A 16,636-nucleotide genomic window follows, 5' to 3' on the forward strand; every position below is an offset into this window, starting at 1 on the left:
CAGTCACTCCCATCCACATCGTTCACTCTCAGTCACTCCCGTCCACATCACTCACTCTCAGTCACTCCCGTGCACATCGTTCACTCCTAGTCACTCCCGTCCACATCGTTCACTCTCAGTCACTCCCGTCCACATCGTTCACTCCTAGTCACTCCTGTCCACGTCACTCACTCCTAGTCACACCCGTCCATGTCACTCACTCCTGGTCACACCCGTCCATGTCACTCACTCCTGGTCACGCTCGTCCTCGTCACTCACTCCCGGTCACTCCTGTCCATGTCGCTCACTCCCGGTCACGCTCGTCCACATCACTCACTCCCGGTCACTCCTGTCCACGTTGCTCACTCCCGGTCACGCTCGTCCACATCACTCACTCCTGGACACCCCCTTCCACATCGCTCACACCCAGTCACTCCCTTCCACGTCACTCACACCCAGTCACTCCCTTCCACGTTGCTCACTCCTAGTCACTCCCGTCCACGTTGCTCACTCGCGGCTGCAAGATGCCCCATTGCTACCCCTGCTTGCCCTGCACATCCCCGTTTGCGTGCAGCCCTGCTGCTCTGACATACAGTCCTGGCCATCCCATGCACTACCATAGCCAGGAGTGTGTCTGGAGTCCTGTGTTTACCTGACCATCCTGGCTGGACACTGATGGGATAGGATCTGGTCCGGCCTCACTCTCCTCCCTTGCGGACTTTCTAATGAAGTGAAGAGAAAGGTAGATCAGGCAGGGAAAAATCTCGGAGTCCAATCAGATCCCATCAGTGACAGTCATAGCTTCAGCTAACCTCCCTGCACTTTGCATCCCCGCACAACCGCCCTCGAGAGCTCAAATCCGCCAATAGCGTGACGCTATTACAGCTCGGAGTGGCGGAGTTTGTACGTTCTGCCGTGGAGCCTGTGGCTTTCTCCGGTTCTCTCCCACAGTCTGAAGACACAGCGGTTAGTAGGTCAATTGGTCATTATACACTGTCTCCTGATTAGATTAGGATTAAATCGGGGGCTGCAGGCAGTGCAGTCGTAGGGCCTGTTCCGTGCTGTATCTTAAAACAAAATAAACTAAAATAATTCCAGCCATGTGGAAGGAAAATGATCCACTTACTTGAGTGGTCATTTGGACTACGGAGCCCCAGCGTTAGCCACTGGTGACCACAGGGGCAGCACAGTTAGCACAACCCCTTTACTGTGAGACCATAAGGCAATGGAGCAGAATCGAGCCGTTCAGCCCATGGAGTTTACACAACCATTTAAAAAATTTATTTCTTAAGAAACGGCACAAAATAGGCCCCCCCCCCCCGGCCCTTCGAGCAGCACCACCTGGCAACTAGCCTAACCGGGGACAAGTTACAATGACCAGTTTACCTTCTAACTGGTACGTCTTTGGACTGTGGGAGGAAACCAGAGCACCCGGAGGAAACCCACGTGGTCACGGAGAGAACGAACAAACTCCTCGGAGGCAGTGGCAGGAATTGAACCCGGGGTCGCCTGTACTGTAAAGCGTTGTGCTGGCCACTACGCTGCCATGCCGTCTCAAGGTAGCGATCGCCATTCGGGGTTCAATTCCCGCCGCTCTGTAAGCAGTTTGTGCGTTCGCCCATGGCCGCCTGGGTTTCCTCTCACACTCCAAAATCACGTGGGTTCGGGTTAGCAAGTGGTGGACAGGATGCGTGGGGACTGGAAGCATGATGACACTTTGGAGATGCACCTGGCACACTCCGTCTTTGGCACAATCGACACTATTCACTGGATGTTTCCATGTACGTGACAAGAAAAACTAATCCTTACATTTATGAGAAAATCTGCAGATGCTGGAAATCCACACGCAGAATGCAGGAGGAACTCAGCAGGTCGGGCAGCGTCTACGGAGAGGAATAAACAGTCGAGTGTTGGAGGCGGCTTTGCTGAGCGCCACAAGGAAATGCGGGATCTCCTGCTGGCCACCCATTTCAGTTCTACTTCCCATTCCGACGTGTCAGTCCACAGCCTCCTCGACTGCCGCCAGGAGGTTGGAGGAGAAATACTTTACATTCTGGCTGGGTAGCCTCCAACCTGATGGCATGAACAGCGGTTTCTCAAACTTCCAGTTATGCCCAGCCCCTTCACCATTCCCCATTCCCATTTCACTCCTTATCTGCCCATCATCACCTCCCTCCGGTCCTCCTCCTCCATGGCCTTCTGTCCTCTCCTCTCAGATTCCCCCTTCTCTGGTCCTTTATCTCTTTAAGCAATCGATTTCCCAGCTCTTTACTTCACCCCTCCCCTCCTGGTTTCACCTATCACCTACCTCCTTGTACTTCTTCCTCCCCTCCCCTCACCCTCTTACCCTGGCTTTCCAGTCTCAGCTCACGTTGACTTTTTACTCTTTTCCATGGAGGCTGTGTGTGCTGCTGAGCTTCTCCAGTGTTTTGTGTGAGAATCCTCCAACCTGAATCAGACCGTGGAGACCTCTGGACCAAGCTTTTGGAGTTTGTAGATGGGACAGGGTGGTGCTGGCATTTAAGGCAGCACCTTTAACTCTGGAAGGCAGCCCGAAGTTTTCACATCAGCGACCCTGGAGACCGACCAGGCCCCAGGCTGTCAAACAGTGCTCAGTCGGAGATGGACCGGTTCAGGAACCGTCCGGAAGGAAGGCAGGGAATTCTGGAGCACAGGGCCAGGGCAGTGGAGGAGGAACGGGAATGAACAGAACTGGAGGGACATCTCTGAGGAACCGAAAACTGCGGGGACTGAAAACATGAATCAGGAGAGAGCGGCAGGAAATAGAATGGGGTCAGGGTCCCATGAAGGGGTCTCATGGTGGGGGGATTGTCTGATGAAGCTGACATTCCTGAATGGTGAGGGGTCTCACAGAGGGGATAATCCTGGGGGGGGTGAGGGGTCGCACAGGGGATGATCCTGGGGGGTGAGGGGTCTCACAGAGGGGATAATCCTGGGGGGGGTGAGGTGTCTCACAGGGGGGATGATCCTGGGGGGTGAGGGGGTCTCACAGAGGGGTTGATCCTGGGGGGAGTGAGGGGTCTCACAGAGGGGATGATCCTGGGGGGGTGAGGGGTCTCACAGGGGGGATAATCCTGGGGGGTGAGGGGTCTCACAGAGGGGATAATCCTGGGGGGTGAGGGGTCTCACAGGGGGGATAATCCTGGAGGGGTGAGGGGTCTCACAGAGGGGATGATCCTGGGGGGTGAGGGGTCCCACAGAGGGGATAATCCTGGGGGGTGAGGGGATCTCACAGAGGGGATGATCCTGGGGGGTGAGGGGGTCTCACAGAGGGGATAATCCTGGGGGGGTGAGGGGTCTCACAGAGGGGATGATCCTGGGGGGTGAGGGGGTCTCACAGAGGGGATAATCCTGGGGGGGGTGAGGAGTCTCACAGAGGGGATGATCCTGGGGGAGTGAGGGGTCTCACAGGGGGGATGATCCTGGGGGGGGGTGAGGAGTCTCACAGAGGGGATGATCCTGGGGGAGTGAGGGGTCTCACAGGGGGGATGATCCTGGGGGGGGGTGAGGAGTCTCACAGAGGGGATGATCCTGGGGGAGTGAGGGGTCTCACAGGGGGGATGATCCTGGGGGGGGTGAGGAGTCTCACAGAGGGGATGATCCTGGGGGAGTGAGGGGTCTCACAGGGGGGATGATCCTGGGGGGTGAGGAGTCTCACAGGGGGGATGATCCTGGGAAGTGAGGGGTCTCACAGGGGGGATGATCCTGGGGGGTGGGGTCTCACAGAGGGGATAATCCTGGGGGGTGAGGGGGTCTCACAGAGGGGATGATCCTGGGGGGGTGAGGGGTCCCACCCAGGGGATAATCCTGGGGGGGGGTGAGGGGTCTCACAGAGGGGATAATCCTGGGGGGGTGAGGGGTCTCACAGGGGGGATGATCCTGGGGGTTGAGGGGGTCTCACAGAGGGGATAATCCTGGGGGGGTGAGGGGTCTCACAGAGGGGATGATCCTGGGGGAGTGAGGGGTCTCACAGAGGGGATAATCCTGGGGGGGTGAGTGGTCTCACAGGGGGGATAATCCTGGGGGGGGTGAGGGGTCTCACAGGGGGGATAATCCTGGGGGGTGAGGGGTCTCACAGGGGGGATAATCCTGGAGGGGTGAGGGGTCTCACAGAGGGGATGATCCTGGGGGGTGAGGGGTCCCACAGGGGGGATGATCCTGGGGGGGGTGAGGAGTCTCACAGAGGGGATGATCCTGGGGGAGTGAGGGGTCTCACAGGGGGGATGATCCTGGGGGGTGAGGAGTCTCACAGGCGGGATGATCCTGGGAAGTGAGGGGTCTCACAGGGGGGATGATCCTGGGGGGTGAGGGGTCTCACAGAGGGGATGATCCTGGGGGGGTGAGGGGTCCCACCCAGGGGATAATCCTGGGGGGGGTGAGGGGTCTCACAGAGGGGATAATCCTGGGGGGGTGAGGGGTCTCACAGGGGGGATGATCCTGGGGGTTGAGGGGGTCTCACAGAGGGGATAATCCTGGGGGGGTGAGGGGTCTCACAGAGGGGATGATCCTGGGGGAGTGAGGGGTCTCACAGAGGGGATAATCCTGGGGGGGTGAGGGGTCTCACAGAGGGGATGATCCTGGGGGGTGAGGGGGTCTCACAGAGGGGATAATCCTGGGGGGTGAGGGGGTCTCACAGAGGGGATGATCCTGGGGGGGGTGAGGGGTCTCACAGGGGGGATGATCCTGGGGGGTGAGGGGGTCTCACAGAGGGGATAATCCTGGGGGGGGTGAGGAGTCTCACAGAGGGGATGATCCTGGGGGAGTGAGGGGTCTCACAGGGGGGATGATCCTGGGGGGTGAGGAGTCTCACAGGGGGGATGATCCTGGGAAGTGAGGGGTCTCACAGGGGGGATGATCCTGGGGGGTGAGGGGTCTCACAGAGGGGATAATCCTGGGGGGTGAGGGGGTCTCACAGAGGGGATGATCCTGGGGGGGTGAGGGGTACCACCCAGGGGATAATCCTGGGGGTGGTGAGGGGTCTCACAGAGGGGATAATCCTGGGGGGGTGAGGGGTCTCACAGAGGGGATAATCCTGGGGGGGTGAGGGGTCTCACAGAGGGGATGATCCTGGGGGGGTGAGGGGTACCACCCAGGGGATAATCCTGGGGGTGGTGAGGGGTCTCACAGAGGGGATGATCCTGGGGGTTGAGGGGGTCTCACAGAGGGGATAATCCTGGGGGGTGAGGGGTCTCACAGAGGGGATAATCCTGGGGGGAGGGGTCTCACAGGGGGGATAATCCTGGGGGGGTGAGGGGTCTCACAGGGGGATAATCCTGGGGGGTGAGGGGTCTCACAGGGGGGATGATCCTGGGGGGTGAGGGGTCTCACAGGGGGGATGATCCTGGGGGGTGAGGGGGTCTCACAGAGGGGATGATCCTGGGGGGTGAGGGGTCTCACAGGGGGGATGATCCTGGGGGGTGAGGGGGTCTCACAGAGGGGATAATCCTGGGGGGGTGAGGGGTCTCACAGGGGGGATGATCCTGGGGGAGTGAGGGGTCTCACAGGGGGGATGATCCTGGGAAGTGAGGGGTCTCACAGGGGGGATGATCCTGGGGGAGTGAGGGGTCTCACAGGGGGGATGATCCTGGGGGGTGAGGGGTCTCACAGAGGGGATGATCCTGGGGGGTGAGGGGGTCTCACATAGGGGATGATCCTGGGGGGGTGAGGGGTCTCACAGGGGGGATGATCCTGGGGGAGTGAGGGGTCTCACAGGGGGGATGATCCTGGGAAGTGAGGGGTCTCACAGGGGGGATGATCCTGGGGGTTGAGGGGTCTCACAGAGGGGATAATCCTGGGGGGTGAGGGGTCTCACAGAGGGGATAATCCTGGGGGGGTGAGGGGTCTCACAGGGGGGATGATCCTGGGGGTTGAGGGGGTCTCACAGAGGGGATGATCCTGGGGGAGTGAGGGGTCTCACATGGGGAATGATCCTGGGGGGTGAGGGGTCTCACAGAGGGGATAATCCTGGGGGATTTGGGGTCTCACAGGGGGGATGATCCTGGGGGGGGGGGTGAGGAGTCTCACAGGGAGGATGATCCTGGGGGAGTGAGGGGTCTCACATGGGGGGATGATCCTGGGGAGTGAGGGGTCTCACAGAGGGAATGATCCTGGGGGGTGAGGGGTCTCACAGAGGGGATAATCCTGGGGGGGTGAGGGGTCCCACCCAGGGGATAATCCTGGGGGGGGGTGAGGGGTCTCACAGAGGGGATAATCCTGGGGGGGTGAGGGGTCTCACAGGGGGGATGATCCTGGGGGTTGAGGGGGTCTCACAGAGGGGATGATCCTGGGGGAGTGAGGGGTCTCACAGAGGGGATGATCCTGGGAAGTGAGGGGTTTCACAGGGGGGATGATCCTGGGGAGTGAGGGGTCTCACAGGGGGAATGATCCTGGGGGGTGAGGGGTCTCACAGAGGGGCTGGTCCCCCCAGCAGGGTCACTTCGCGGTGACACACTTGGGAAGGGCACGGCTGTGCAGATGTGAGGTCAGAGCCAGAAATCTCGACAACACGCCAGCGAAACCCGACTTGCACTCACCTCTAACAACTGCACGGCCCCCTCATGCTCTCTCTTCACTTCTACCTGAGCCTGAAGCAGAACAGTTGAGAAAATGGCATTTCAGTACACGTCAGTGTTTGGACAACCCCTGTGCTACAGCAGGACCCCTCCATGGTCTCTCAATAAACATCCCCCCGCACATCGATCTAGAGGACAATTCAGCTCCCCCATCCTCTACAACCCTTCCTCATCAGAGTCCGGGAAGGGTGTAGAGACCGGAGGGCAGAGGGTGTTACAGTGATGGGGAGGGGTGTAGGGGATGGAGGGGGTTACTGGGAAGGGGAGGGGCATAGGGGTCAGAGGGGTTTACAGGGACGGGGAGGGGCGTAGGGGTCAGAGGGGTTTACAGGGATGGGGAGGGGTGTATGGGATTTTAGGGTGTACAGAGACGGGGAGGGCTGTATGGGATTTTAGGGTGTACAGAGACGGGGAGGGGTGTAGGGACTGTCTGCATCCCTAATGCTGTGGTGTATATTGGAGAGGATGGAGGGGGTTACAGGGAAGGGGAGGGGTGTGCAGAGACTGGAAGGGGTGTAGGGGTGGAGGGGGTTACTGGGAAGGGGAGGGGTGTACAGAGACTGGGAGGGGCGTAGGGGTCAGAGGGGTTTACAGGGACGGGGAGGGGTGTATGGGATTTTAGGGTGTACAGAGACGGGGAGGTGTGTAGGGACTGTCTGCATCCCTAATGCTGTGGTGTATATTGGAGAGGATGGAGGGGGTTACAGGGAAGGGGAGGGGTGTACAGAGTCTGGAAGGGGTGGAGGGGTTTACTGGGAAGGGGAGGGATGTGCAGAGACTGGAAGGGGTGGAGGGGTGGAGGGGTTTACAGGGAAGGGGAGGGGTGTACAGAGACGGGGAGGTGTGTAGGGGTGGAGGGGGTTACAGGGAAGGGGAGGGGTGTACAGAGACTGGAAGGGGTGTAGGGGTGGAGGGGGTTACTGGGAAGGGGAGGGGTGTACAGAGACGGGGAGGTGTGTAGGGGTGGAGGGGGTTACTGGGAAGGGGAGGGGTGTATGGGATTTTAGGGTGTACAGAGACGGGGAGGGGTGTAGGGATTTTAGGGTGTACAGAGACGGGGAGGGGTGTAGGGACTGTCTGCATCCCTAATGCTGTGGTGTATATTGGAGAGGATGGAGGGGGTTACAGGGAAGGGGAGGGGTGTGCAGAGACTGGAAGGGGTGTAGGGGTGGAGGGGGTTACTGGGAAGGGGAGGGGTGTACAGAGACTGGGAGGGGCGTAGGGGTCAGAGGGGTTTACAGGGACGGGGAGGGGTGTATGGGATTTTAGGGTGTACAGAGACGGGGAGGTGTGTAGGGACTGTCTGCATCCCTAATGCTGTGGTGTATATTGGAGAGGATGGAGGGGGTTACAGGGAAGGGGAGGGGTGTACAGAGTCTGGAAGGGGTGGAGGGGTTTACTGGGAAGGGGAGGGATGTGCAGAGACTGGAAGGGGTGGAGGGGTGGAGGGGGTTACAGGGAAGGGGAGGGGTGTACAGAGACTGGAAGGGGTGTAGGGGTGGAGGGGGTTACTGGGAAGGGGAGGGGTGTACAGAGACGGGGAGGTGTGTAGGGGTGGAGGGGGTTACTGGGAAGGGGAGGGGTGTATGGGATTTTAGGGTGTACAGAGACGGGGAGGGGTGTAGGGACTGTCTGCATCCCTAATGCTGTGGTGTATATTGTAGAGGATGGAGGGGGTTACAGGGAAGGGGAGGGGTGTACAGAGACTGGAAGGGGTGTAGGGGTGGAGGGGGTTACTGGGAAGGGGAGGGGTGTACAGAGACTGGAAGGGGTGTAGGGGTGGAGGGGGTTACTGGGAAGGGGAGGGGTGTACAGAGACGGGGAGGTGTGTAGGGGTGGAGGGGGTTACTGGGACGGGGAGGGGTGTACAGAGACTGGAAGGGGTGTAGGGGTGGAGGGGGTTACAGGGAAGGGGAGGGGTGTACAGAGACTGGAAGGGGTGTAGGGGTGGAGGGGGTTACTGGGAAGGGGAGGGGTGTACAGAGACTGGAAGGGGTGTAGGGGTGGAGGGGGTTACTGGGAAGGGGAGGGGTGTACAGAGACGGGGAGGTGTGTAGGGGTGGAGGGGGTTACTGGGACGGGGAGGGGTGTAGGGGTCAGAGGGGTTTACAGGGACGGGGAGGGGTGTAGGGACTGTCTGCATCCCTAATGCTGTGGTGTATATTGGAGATTTCCCAGAATCAGACAAGGCTGAGGGAAGCATTCTGTCCCCTCATTCCCCGAGGAGAAGGCCCCCCCCCAGGGAGGAGCACCCATGGGTGCCGAGCAGCCTTTCTGTTGCCCCCCCCTCACCTTCTGCAGCTCCCTGATCTCCTGCTGCTTTGTCCTGAGGGTGCCCAGAGCCTCCACATACTCCAGCTCCAAATGCTGTCTCCGGCCGGCCGCTTCTCTCATATGCTGTAAGAGATGGACGGGGCATCAGTGACAGCCAGGCCCACCTCCCCGACCACCAATCCCACCAAACACCGCCTTCTGGTACCAGGGCCGCAGGACCACTGACCGCAAGTCCCTGCAGAGCTTTACGAGGACTGCTGAGGGGGTCGTCAGAGCCTCTCTTCCACCCATTACAGATATTTTCCAGGAGCGCTGCGTACTCAGGGCCCTTGGCATTGTCAGGGCTCCCTCTCATCCATCCAACAATCTCTTTGACCCCCCCACCATCAGGCAGGAGGTACTGTGGCATTAGGACAAGGACTGTTAGGATTGGAAACAGCTTCTTCCCCCAGGCCGTGAGACTAACGAACTCCCTGCTCTAATCATGTACGAAGCACCAGAGGTGTTAAACTGTTTACTTTTTAAACTTGTATTGTAAATGCAATTTATTATTTGTTAACTTCTCTGTAGTCATGTTACTTTTGTGTTTTATGTGTGAGTTATACGTACTGTGTTGTTCAAAGTTCATAGTTCAAAATGAATTTATTATCGACGTACATGTATGTCATTTGCTTGTGGGCAAACTCAATAAATCTAAGACAGAATAACAACCATAACAAATCAGTGAAAGGCCGCCCAACTTGGGTGTTCAGCCAGTGTGCAAAAGACAACAAGCTGGGCAAAATGAAATGAAAGAAATAATAATAATAAATAAATAAGCAATAAATATCGGGAACATGAGATGAAGAGTCCTTGAACCTGAGTCCATGGGTTGTGGGAACATTTCAGTGATGGGGCAAGTGAAATTGAGTGAAGTTATCCCCTTTGGTTCAAGAGCCTGATGTTTGAGGGGGAATAACTGTTCCTGAAGCTGGAGGTGTTGATCCTGAGGCTCCTATACCTCCTTCCTGATGGCAGCAGTGAGAAGGGAGCACGTCCAGGGTGGTGGGGATCTCTGATGATCAATGCTGATTTCCTGCGATGGCATTTCATGTAGATGTGCTCAATGTTGGGAGGGCTTTACCCACGATGCACTGGGCTGTATTACTACTTTCTGTAGGATTTTCCGTTCACGGGCACTGGGGTTTCGATACCAGGCTGTGATACGGTCAGTCAATATACTCTCGACCACACATCTATAGAAGAAGGTCAAAGTTTGGATGTCATGTCAAATACTTGCAGACTCCTAAGGAAGTAGAGGTGCTGCTGATCTTTCTTTGTAATTGCACTTACACACTGGGCCCAGGACAGGGCCTCCAAAATAATAACATTGCTGACCCTCTCCACCTCTGATCCCCCATGAAGACTGGCTCATGGACCTTAGGCCTTCTCCTTCTGAAGTCAATAATTAGCTCTGCGGTCTTACCGACATTGAGTGAGTGGTTGTTACGACACCACTCAGCCAGATTTTCAATCTCCCTCCTGTGTGCTGATCCATCACCACCTTTGATTCGGCCAAGAACAGTGGCGTCATCAGCAAAATGGAATATGGCATTGGAGGTGTGGTTAGCCTCGGAGTCATAAATGTAAAGTGAGTAGAGCAGAGGCCAAGCGGACATCCCCGTGGTGCACCTGCGCTGATGGAGATGTCGTTGCCCATCCGAACTGACGGGAGTCAGCAGACAAGGAAATTGAGGATCCAGTTGCACAAGGAAATATTGTTTTGCACCTTGGTCCAGAGGATCGCTGTGTCATTTGACGGTCCAGCTGAATGACAATAAACTGAACAATCCCAGGGATGGTGCGGATCTGCCCCAGGACGGTCGCCAACCCGCACACTTCCATCTAGTCTTGGTTTTAACCCAAAGCATCCACAGCTCCTCCCCTACAGACGTTGCTCGACCCATTAAGTTCCTCCACGAGGGTCACCACGGTAGAACATCGGTGAGTGCAATGCTTCAACAGCTCAGGGCATCGGAGTTCACAGTTCATTTCTGGCGTCCTCTGTAAGAAAGTTTGTACGTTCCTTCCCATGTCCTTGTGGGTTTCCTCCCACAGTCCAAAGGTCATTGTGAATTGTCCTGTGACTAGGCTATTACAGGGGGTGGAGATAAGTCTCTACCGAAGGAGACACACCCCTCCACTAGCCTGCAGGTCACCCTTGGGCAAGGTGGAGCACTCGCTCAGCCCACCCCCCCCACCGATCAGGGTCATGTGAAGCCATGGGAGCAGGTGGTGGATGGTCGAATGAGCCGCCGGTGCAGATCACAAGTCCTGGTTATGTCACCACTGACGCCAGGCAGACAATCTCTGAAGAGTATTGATAACGACTGGGGTCACCCATATTGTAAAGACACTGCCCGGAAGAAGGCAATGGCAAACCACTCCTGTAGAAAATTTGCCAAGAACAATCATGGACATGGAAAGACCACGATCGCCATGTCATACGACACGGCACGTAATGATTGAATGAATTAGCCTCAGGTTAAATAGTTCAGTTGTCAGGTGGTGCAGCTCATTTGAAGGGCCTGCTCCGAGCTACATTTCTGAATAAAAGTTTTAAAAATCATATAAGATATAAGTTCCCCCAATAAGATTCTCCAGAAGATTGTTTGCCATCCTTTGGTTGAAAATAGTTTTCCTTATATCTCTTATACCCCCTAACCTAAACCTATGCCTCCTGGTCTCAGACACATCCCTGAAGGGGAAAAGATTCCTCACTGTCAACCCAATTCTTGCCCATCATAGTTCTGTACACCTCACCCAGGTCCTTCGAACAGACCCAGCAAGTCCAATCTCTCTCATCCCTGAACTGCTTCATCCCATTCCAACAGATTTTGGGAATGAAAGGGTTAATGTACGAGGACCGCTTGATGGGTCTGGGCCTGTGCCTGATGGAGTTTGGGTGGGGGGAGCTCATTGAAACGTATTGAATATTGATAGAATGGATGTTCCTTACAGTGGGTGTGTCTGGGACCAAAGGGATCAGACACAGAATAGAGATGAGGAGGAATTTTTTCAGCCGGAGAGTGGTGAATCTGTGGAATTCATTGCCACGGACCACTGTGGAGGCCAAGTCATCGGTCATATTTAAAGCAGAAGTTGATAAGTTCTTGGTTAGTCAGGGTGTCTACAGAGGTGTGAACCAGATTTGATTAGGAAGCTTAAGGTAAAGGATTCCTCAGGAGCCAGTGACCAAAATATACAATAATAATAAATCAGCCGTGATGGAATAGCAGAGGACTCGATGGGTAGAACGGCCTAATTTTGCTCCTGTGAATTAGAGTCTCTACAGGGCTGCAAAAGGGTCGCAGCACACACCCATGACCCAGGGCTCCTGACCCTGCAACTCACCTTCACCAGCTGCTCCAGGCTCTCCAGCTTGCCTTGGAGATTTGCCCTCTCCTTCACGGCCAAGTCCCACTCCGAACTCACGGCAGTCAGCACGCCCTCAAGATAGTCATCTCCTCGGTTCACCTGATGACGGGGTAGTCTACGTCAGATCTTCACATTCATATTCAGTTGTCACACGGACATCGAAACGAGCAGTGAAGTGCATTCTTTGCGTCATCAACCAATACAACCCAAGTTATTCCTCTCCACAGATGTTCCCTGACCTTCTGTGTTCCTCCAGCATTTTGTGTGTGTGTGTGTGTGTGTGTCACTCAAGGACTTGCTGGGGACAGCCCAAACCTATCACCACAATTTCCGGTGCCAACACAGCAGGCCCACCACATTAAGACGATAAGACAGGGGTTCCCAGCCTTCTGCATGGCATGGAGCCTTACCATTAACCAAGCGGTCCACGGACACCTCACCCCCCCCCAAGGTTGGGAACCCCTGTCATAAGACATAGAAGCAGAATTAGACCATTTAGGCCATCCAGTCTAGTCTGCCATCATGGCTGATGTATTATTCCTCTCGTATCAATATTATGATCCTAAGGGTTCCTTTACCTTAAGCTCCCTCATCAAATCTAGTTCACATTACACTACAGCCATTCCCCTAGTGGGCTCAAACATAAGCTGTTCTAAAAAGCCATCTCAGAGGCATTCTGCAAGTTCCCCTTCTTGGGTTCCAGCACCAACCTGATTTTCCCCAACCTACCTGCATATTGAAATCCCCCATTTTCAGCAGAACACCAGCGCAGAATGAGGTCACTGGGCCCATCAAGTCCATGCTGTCTCACAAAGCAATCCCTCCCTCTTCGAATGTTCCCCATTCCCAAGCTCCCTACTACCAACCCCCTGGATCTACCCCTTGGTATGTGGGAGGAAACTGGAGAGCCCAGGAAAAATGCACAGGCTATCTGGGCCTGAAGGGCCTGTTACCATGCTGTATCTCTAAATAAAAACAAAAAAATAAATAAAATGCCAAATTAGTACTTCACAAACCACAGCCATTAATGCTAGGTGGCTAGCACAGGAAGACTGAGATGGGCTGAATGGTCTCAACTTACTCAGCAAATTACTATACTAACAAAAATGAAGGAAAAGAATGGATGATTTTTATCATATTTCTAATCTGGCTTTGAGCCAAATGTCTCAAAAACTCTTGGAGTTGAGTTCTGAACTGGGAGATGTTCCTGTGGGGCGATGTGGTAATTACGCAGTGAATTGTCCTTTCAAAACAGCTGGAAACTAAACGTTCACTCAGCAGCCCCCCCCCCCCCCCCCCCCCCCCCCCCGAGAGCAGACACACATGGTTAACCCTTTCAGCTCCAGGTAACTGCTGTCTGTCGAGTGGAGAGCATCCTAATCGGTTGCCTCACAGCCTGATACGGAGGCTCCACGGGAAAAGCTGCGGAGGGCTGTAGATTCAGCCAGCTCCCTCATGGGCACAGCCCTCCCCATCATCAAGAACATCTTGAAGAGGGTGGCATCGATCTGGGACCCTGTGCCCTCTTCTCATTGCTATCGTCAAGGAGGAGGTACAAGAGCCTGAGACCCATACTCAGCATTTGAGGACAGCTTCTTCCCCTCTGCCCTCCGATTCAAAGACCCCATGGACACTACCTCGCTATTTACTGTTTTTTCATGTTGTAGCTTATAGCAATTCTTTAATGCACTGCTGGATTGAGGAGACCTTTGAGCGTAAGAAAGCCAGATACCAGGAGTTGGTAGAGCAGTGCCAGAGACAGAGATGAAGGGCATGATGTGAACCTATACAGGTGGGGAGTAGAGGTTTCGCTGGCTGCTCGCTGTACAGAACCTACTCTCTCCCTGGCATTGTGGGGGCTGCAAAGAAAAGAGCCCTCAGGACCGTCACAGAGGCTGTTGAGTGAGCCTCCAGGTGGCCGTGAATCAGCCGGTGTGACCCGTGATCGGACGCAAGCCGGCGACTGATCAACCCTGTCTGGGTTGCCAGCCCGATATTGAAAGACCCGAAACACCCGATGACCCAGGTTACATCACTGATGATGTCCCGGTGCATCCGAGCAAAAGCTACCAAACAAATCTCATGTCACACGTCAGAGATAACGAGCCTGATCCTGTTCAGCATTTCTGAACAGACACATCCATTCTGCACGGACCCAGAGCGCCCCCATGGCAAATCCCCACAGCTTTCCACTGCACCCCCAACACCTTTTCCCCCGCCTGAGGTCACCAGCACCCCAACCTCCCCTCAACCCGCTCACCTGTCTCTCCCAGGCCAATTCCTCACCCTACCTGTGCTAGCCCGCTGGCGGAGTTCTCCAGCGAGTCGACCTGCCCTGTTCTCCCCACGGTCAGACAGAGATACCTTCCTTTGTCAGCTGAGATAGGGAACATAAGGAGACGAATACATCAGGGATCCTGCCGATGCCGGAAATCCAGAACAACACACACAAAATGCTGGAGGAACTCAGCAGGTCAGGCAGCATCTATGGAAATGAATAAACGGCCGATGTTTTGCATCGAGACCCTTCTTCACAGGGAACTGTAGAATGCTCGTGGGGACACAGCCTGAGAAAGATGCACAACTGACCTGGAGAGAGGGTGCAGAAGGAGTTTCCTACTGTATAGGTAATGCGGGAAGATTGAAGAGGATGGACAGAGGAGGCTGAAGGAGACTTGAGCAGTACATGAAATAGAAATATAGAAAAGTACAGCACAGAAACAGGCCCTTTGGCCCATCTAGTGAGTGCTAAACCATTTAAGCTGTCTCACCCTTAACCCATGACCTCTGGTTATAGTCCCACCTGACCTCAGTGGGAATAAACCTTGTATTTGCCCTGTCTATACCCCTCAGAATTTTGTATACCTCTATCAAATCTCAGTCTTCCCACATGCTAAGGAATAAAGTCCTAACCTATTCAATCTTTCCGTAGACCCGGCAACATCCCTGTAAATTTTCTCCGTATTCTTTCAACCTTATTTACATCTTTCCTGTAGGTAGGTGACCAAAATTGCACACAATACTCCAAATCAGTCCTCGCCAATTTCTTATACAACGTCAACATGACACCCCATCTCCTGTACTCAATACTTTGATTTATGGTCAAAAACTTTCTGTATGATCCTACCTCCCTGTGCCGCCACTTTCAATGAGTTATGCACCTGTATTCCCAGATCCCTCTGTTCAAATGCCCTACCATTCACTGAAGGACCAGGAACAGGAAGGGTGGTTTCCCAGCTCAGTGGATTAAACCCAGTGACAGGGATACAGAGTGGTCAATGGAAGGACATGAAAGAGTTGGAAAATTCTCTCCCAGAAGTCTGGGTTAGGGCTCAGGGTTTAGAGGTTGAGGGTTAGGGTTAGGATTTAACCCCACCGTTCACTGTAGGGCAGTGGGAAAATTATCCATCTTGTGTTTCTTGATCTCGTTACGGGAGAATCAGTGTCACTTGACCCTGCCACTTTGATGTGGCCCATGCCTTCATTAAGCTGGTCTAATAGTACTTGCATTTATTGAGATCTTTCTCCTTCTTACATTTATCGTAAGGTATGAATTATAAATACGCTGTGGGTTTATGGGGATGGTGGAGTTATTGCTTATGGTTGGAGTTGGGAGGAGTTGGATTGCAGGCAATGATCATTCAGGTTTGGGGGACATGGGCCCGCTCTTGCAGGGTTGTTTGGGCCAGGGTTAGGGATGTAGGTGAGGGACTGGAGGAGAGATGGTTGTGGAGGTCAGGGTCAAAGGTAGTGTTGGGGGATGGAGCTGAGGGCCTGGAGGGGAGAAAGGGGGGCCTGGCCAGGCCAGGATTTGTGGGGGTGCGGAGGTTAGGGCACCACCAGAGCATAGTGATTAGCACGTTACTACAGCTCGGGGCATCAGAGTTCACGGTTCAATTCCGGTGTCCTCTTTAAGCAAATGTGTGCGTTCCTTCCTGCGACCGAGTGGGTTACCTGTGGGAGCTCCGGTTTTCTCCCACGGTCTAAAGATGTACCATTTTGTGTGTTATTGGTCCTGTGATTAAGGCAGGGTTGGTGCAGTTTGAAGGGCCAGGAAGGCCTGTTCCAAGTTTACCTCTACCTGTCACATCTACATCGAAACACAGTCATTTGTGTCTGCAACCAACAAAGCCCGAGGATGTACTGGGGGCAGCCCTTAAGTATCATGGAATGCCCACAACTTATTAACCCATACGCCTTTGGAACGCGGGAGGACCTGGCGCACCTCCAGGAAAGGTACGTGGTCACATGGAGAACGTACAAACTTCTCCACGTGGGAAACCTTCCTCACTCAGAGCAGTGGTTCCTAACCTTTATTAATGCCATTAACCAAGGACCCCAGGTTGGGAGCCCCTGACTGAGAGGGCGGTGAG

General features: G+C 54.8%; 1 protein-coding gene across 9 annotated transcripts in view; it reads right to left on the bottom strand.

The window, feature by feature from the left end:
* rimbp2b (RIMS binding protein 2b) overlaps window positions 1-16,636 on the bottom strand; it is a 239,296-nt gene that overhangs the window by 141,873 nt on the left and 80,787 nt on the right. For 6 of the 9 annotated variants that reach the window (XM_059994581.1, XM_059994577.1, XM_059994572.1 and 3 more), the window contains exons 4-6: window positions 12,240-12,362; window positions 8,865-8,969; window positions 6,534-6,584 (exon numbers count right to left, since the gene is read on the bottom strand). In XM_059994581.1, the coding sequence (XP_059850564.1) occupies window positions 6,534-6,584; window positions 8,865-8,966 (153 nt within the window). In that variant the 5' untranslated portion in view covers window positions 8,967-8,969; window positions 12,240-12,362. Of the gene's footprint in view, window positions 1-6,533; window positions 6,585-8,864; window positions 8,970-12,239; window positions 12,363-14,554; window positions 14,641-16,636 lie in introns of all 9 variants that reach the window. The other 3 variants (XM_059994573.1, XM_059994574.1, XM_059994576.1) reach the window with 3 other exon arrangements.

The sequence above is a fragment of the Hypanus sabinus genome, chromosome 18 (genome assembly GCF_030144855.1).
Source record: "Hypanus sabinus isolate sHypSab1 chromosome 18, sHypSab1.hap1, whole genome shotgun sequence".
NCBI lineage: Eukaryota > Metazoa > Chordata > Chondrichthyes > Myliobatiformes > Dasyatidae > Hypanus > Hypanus sabinus.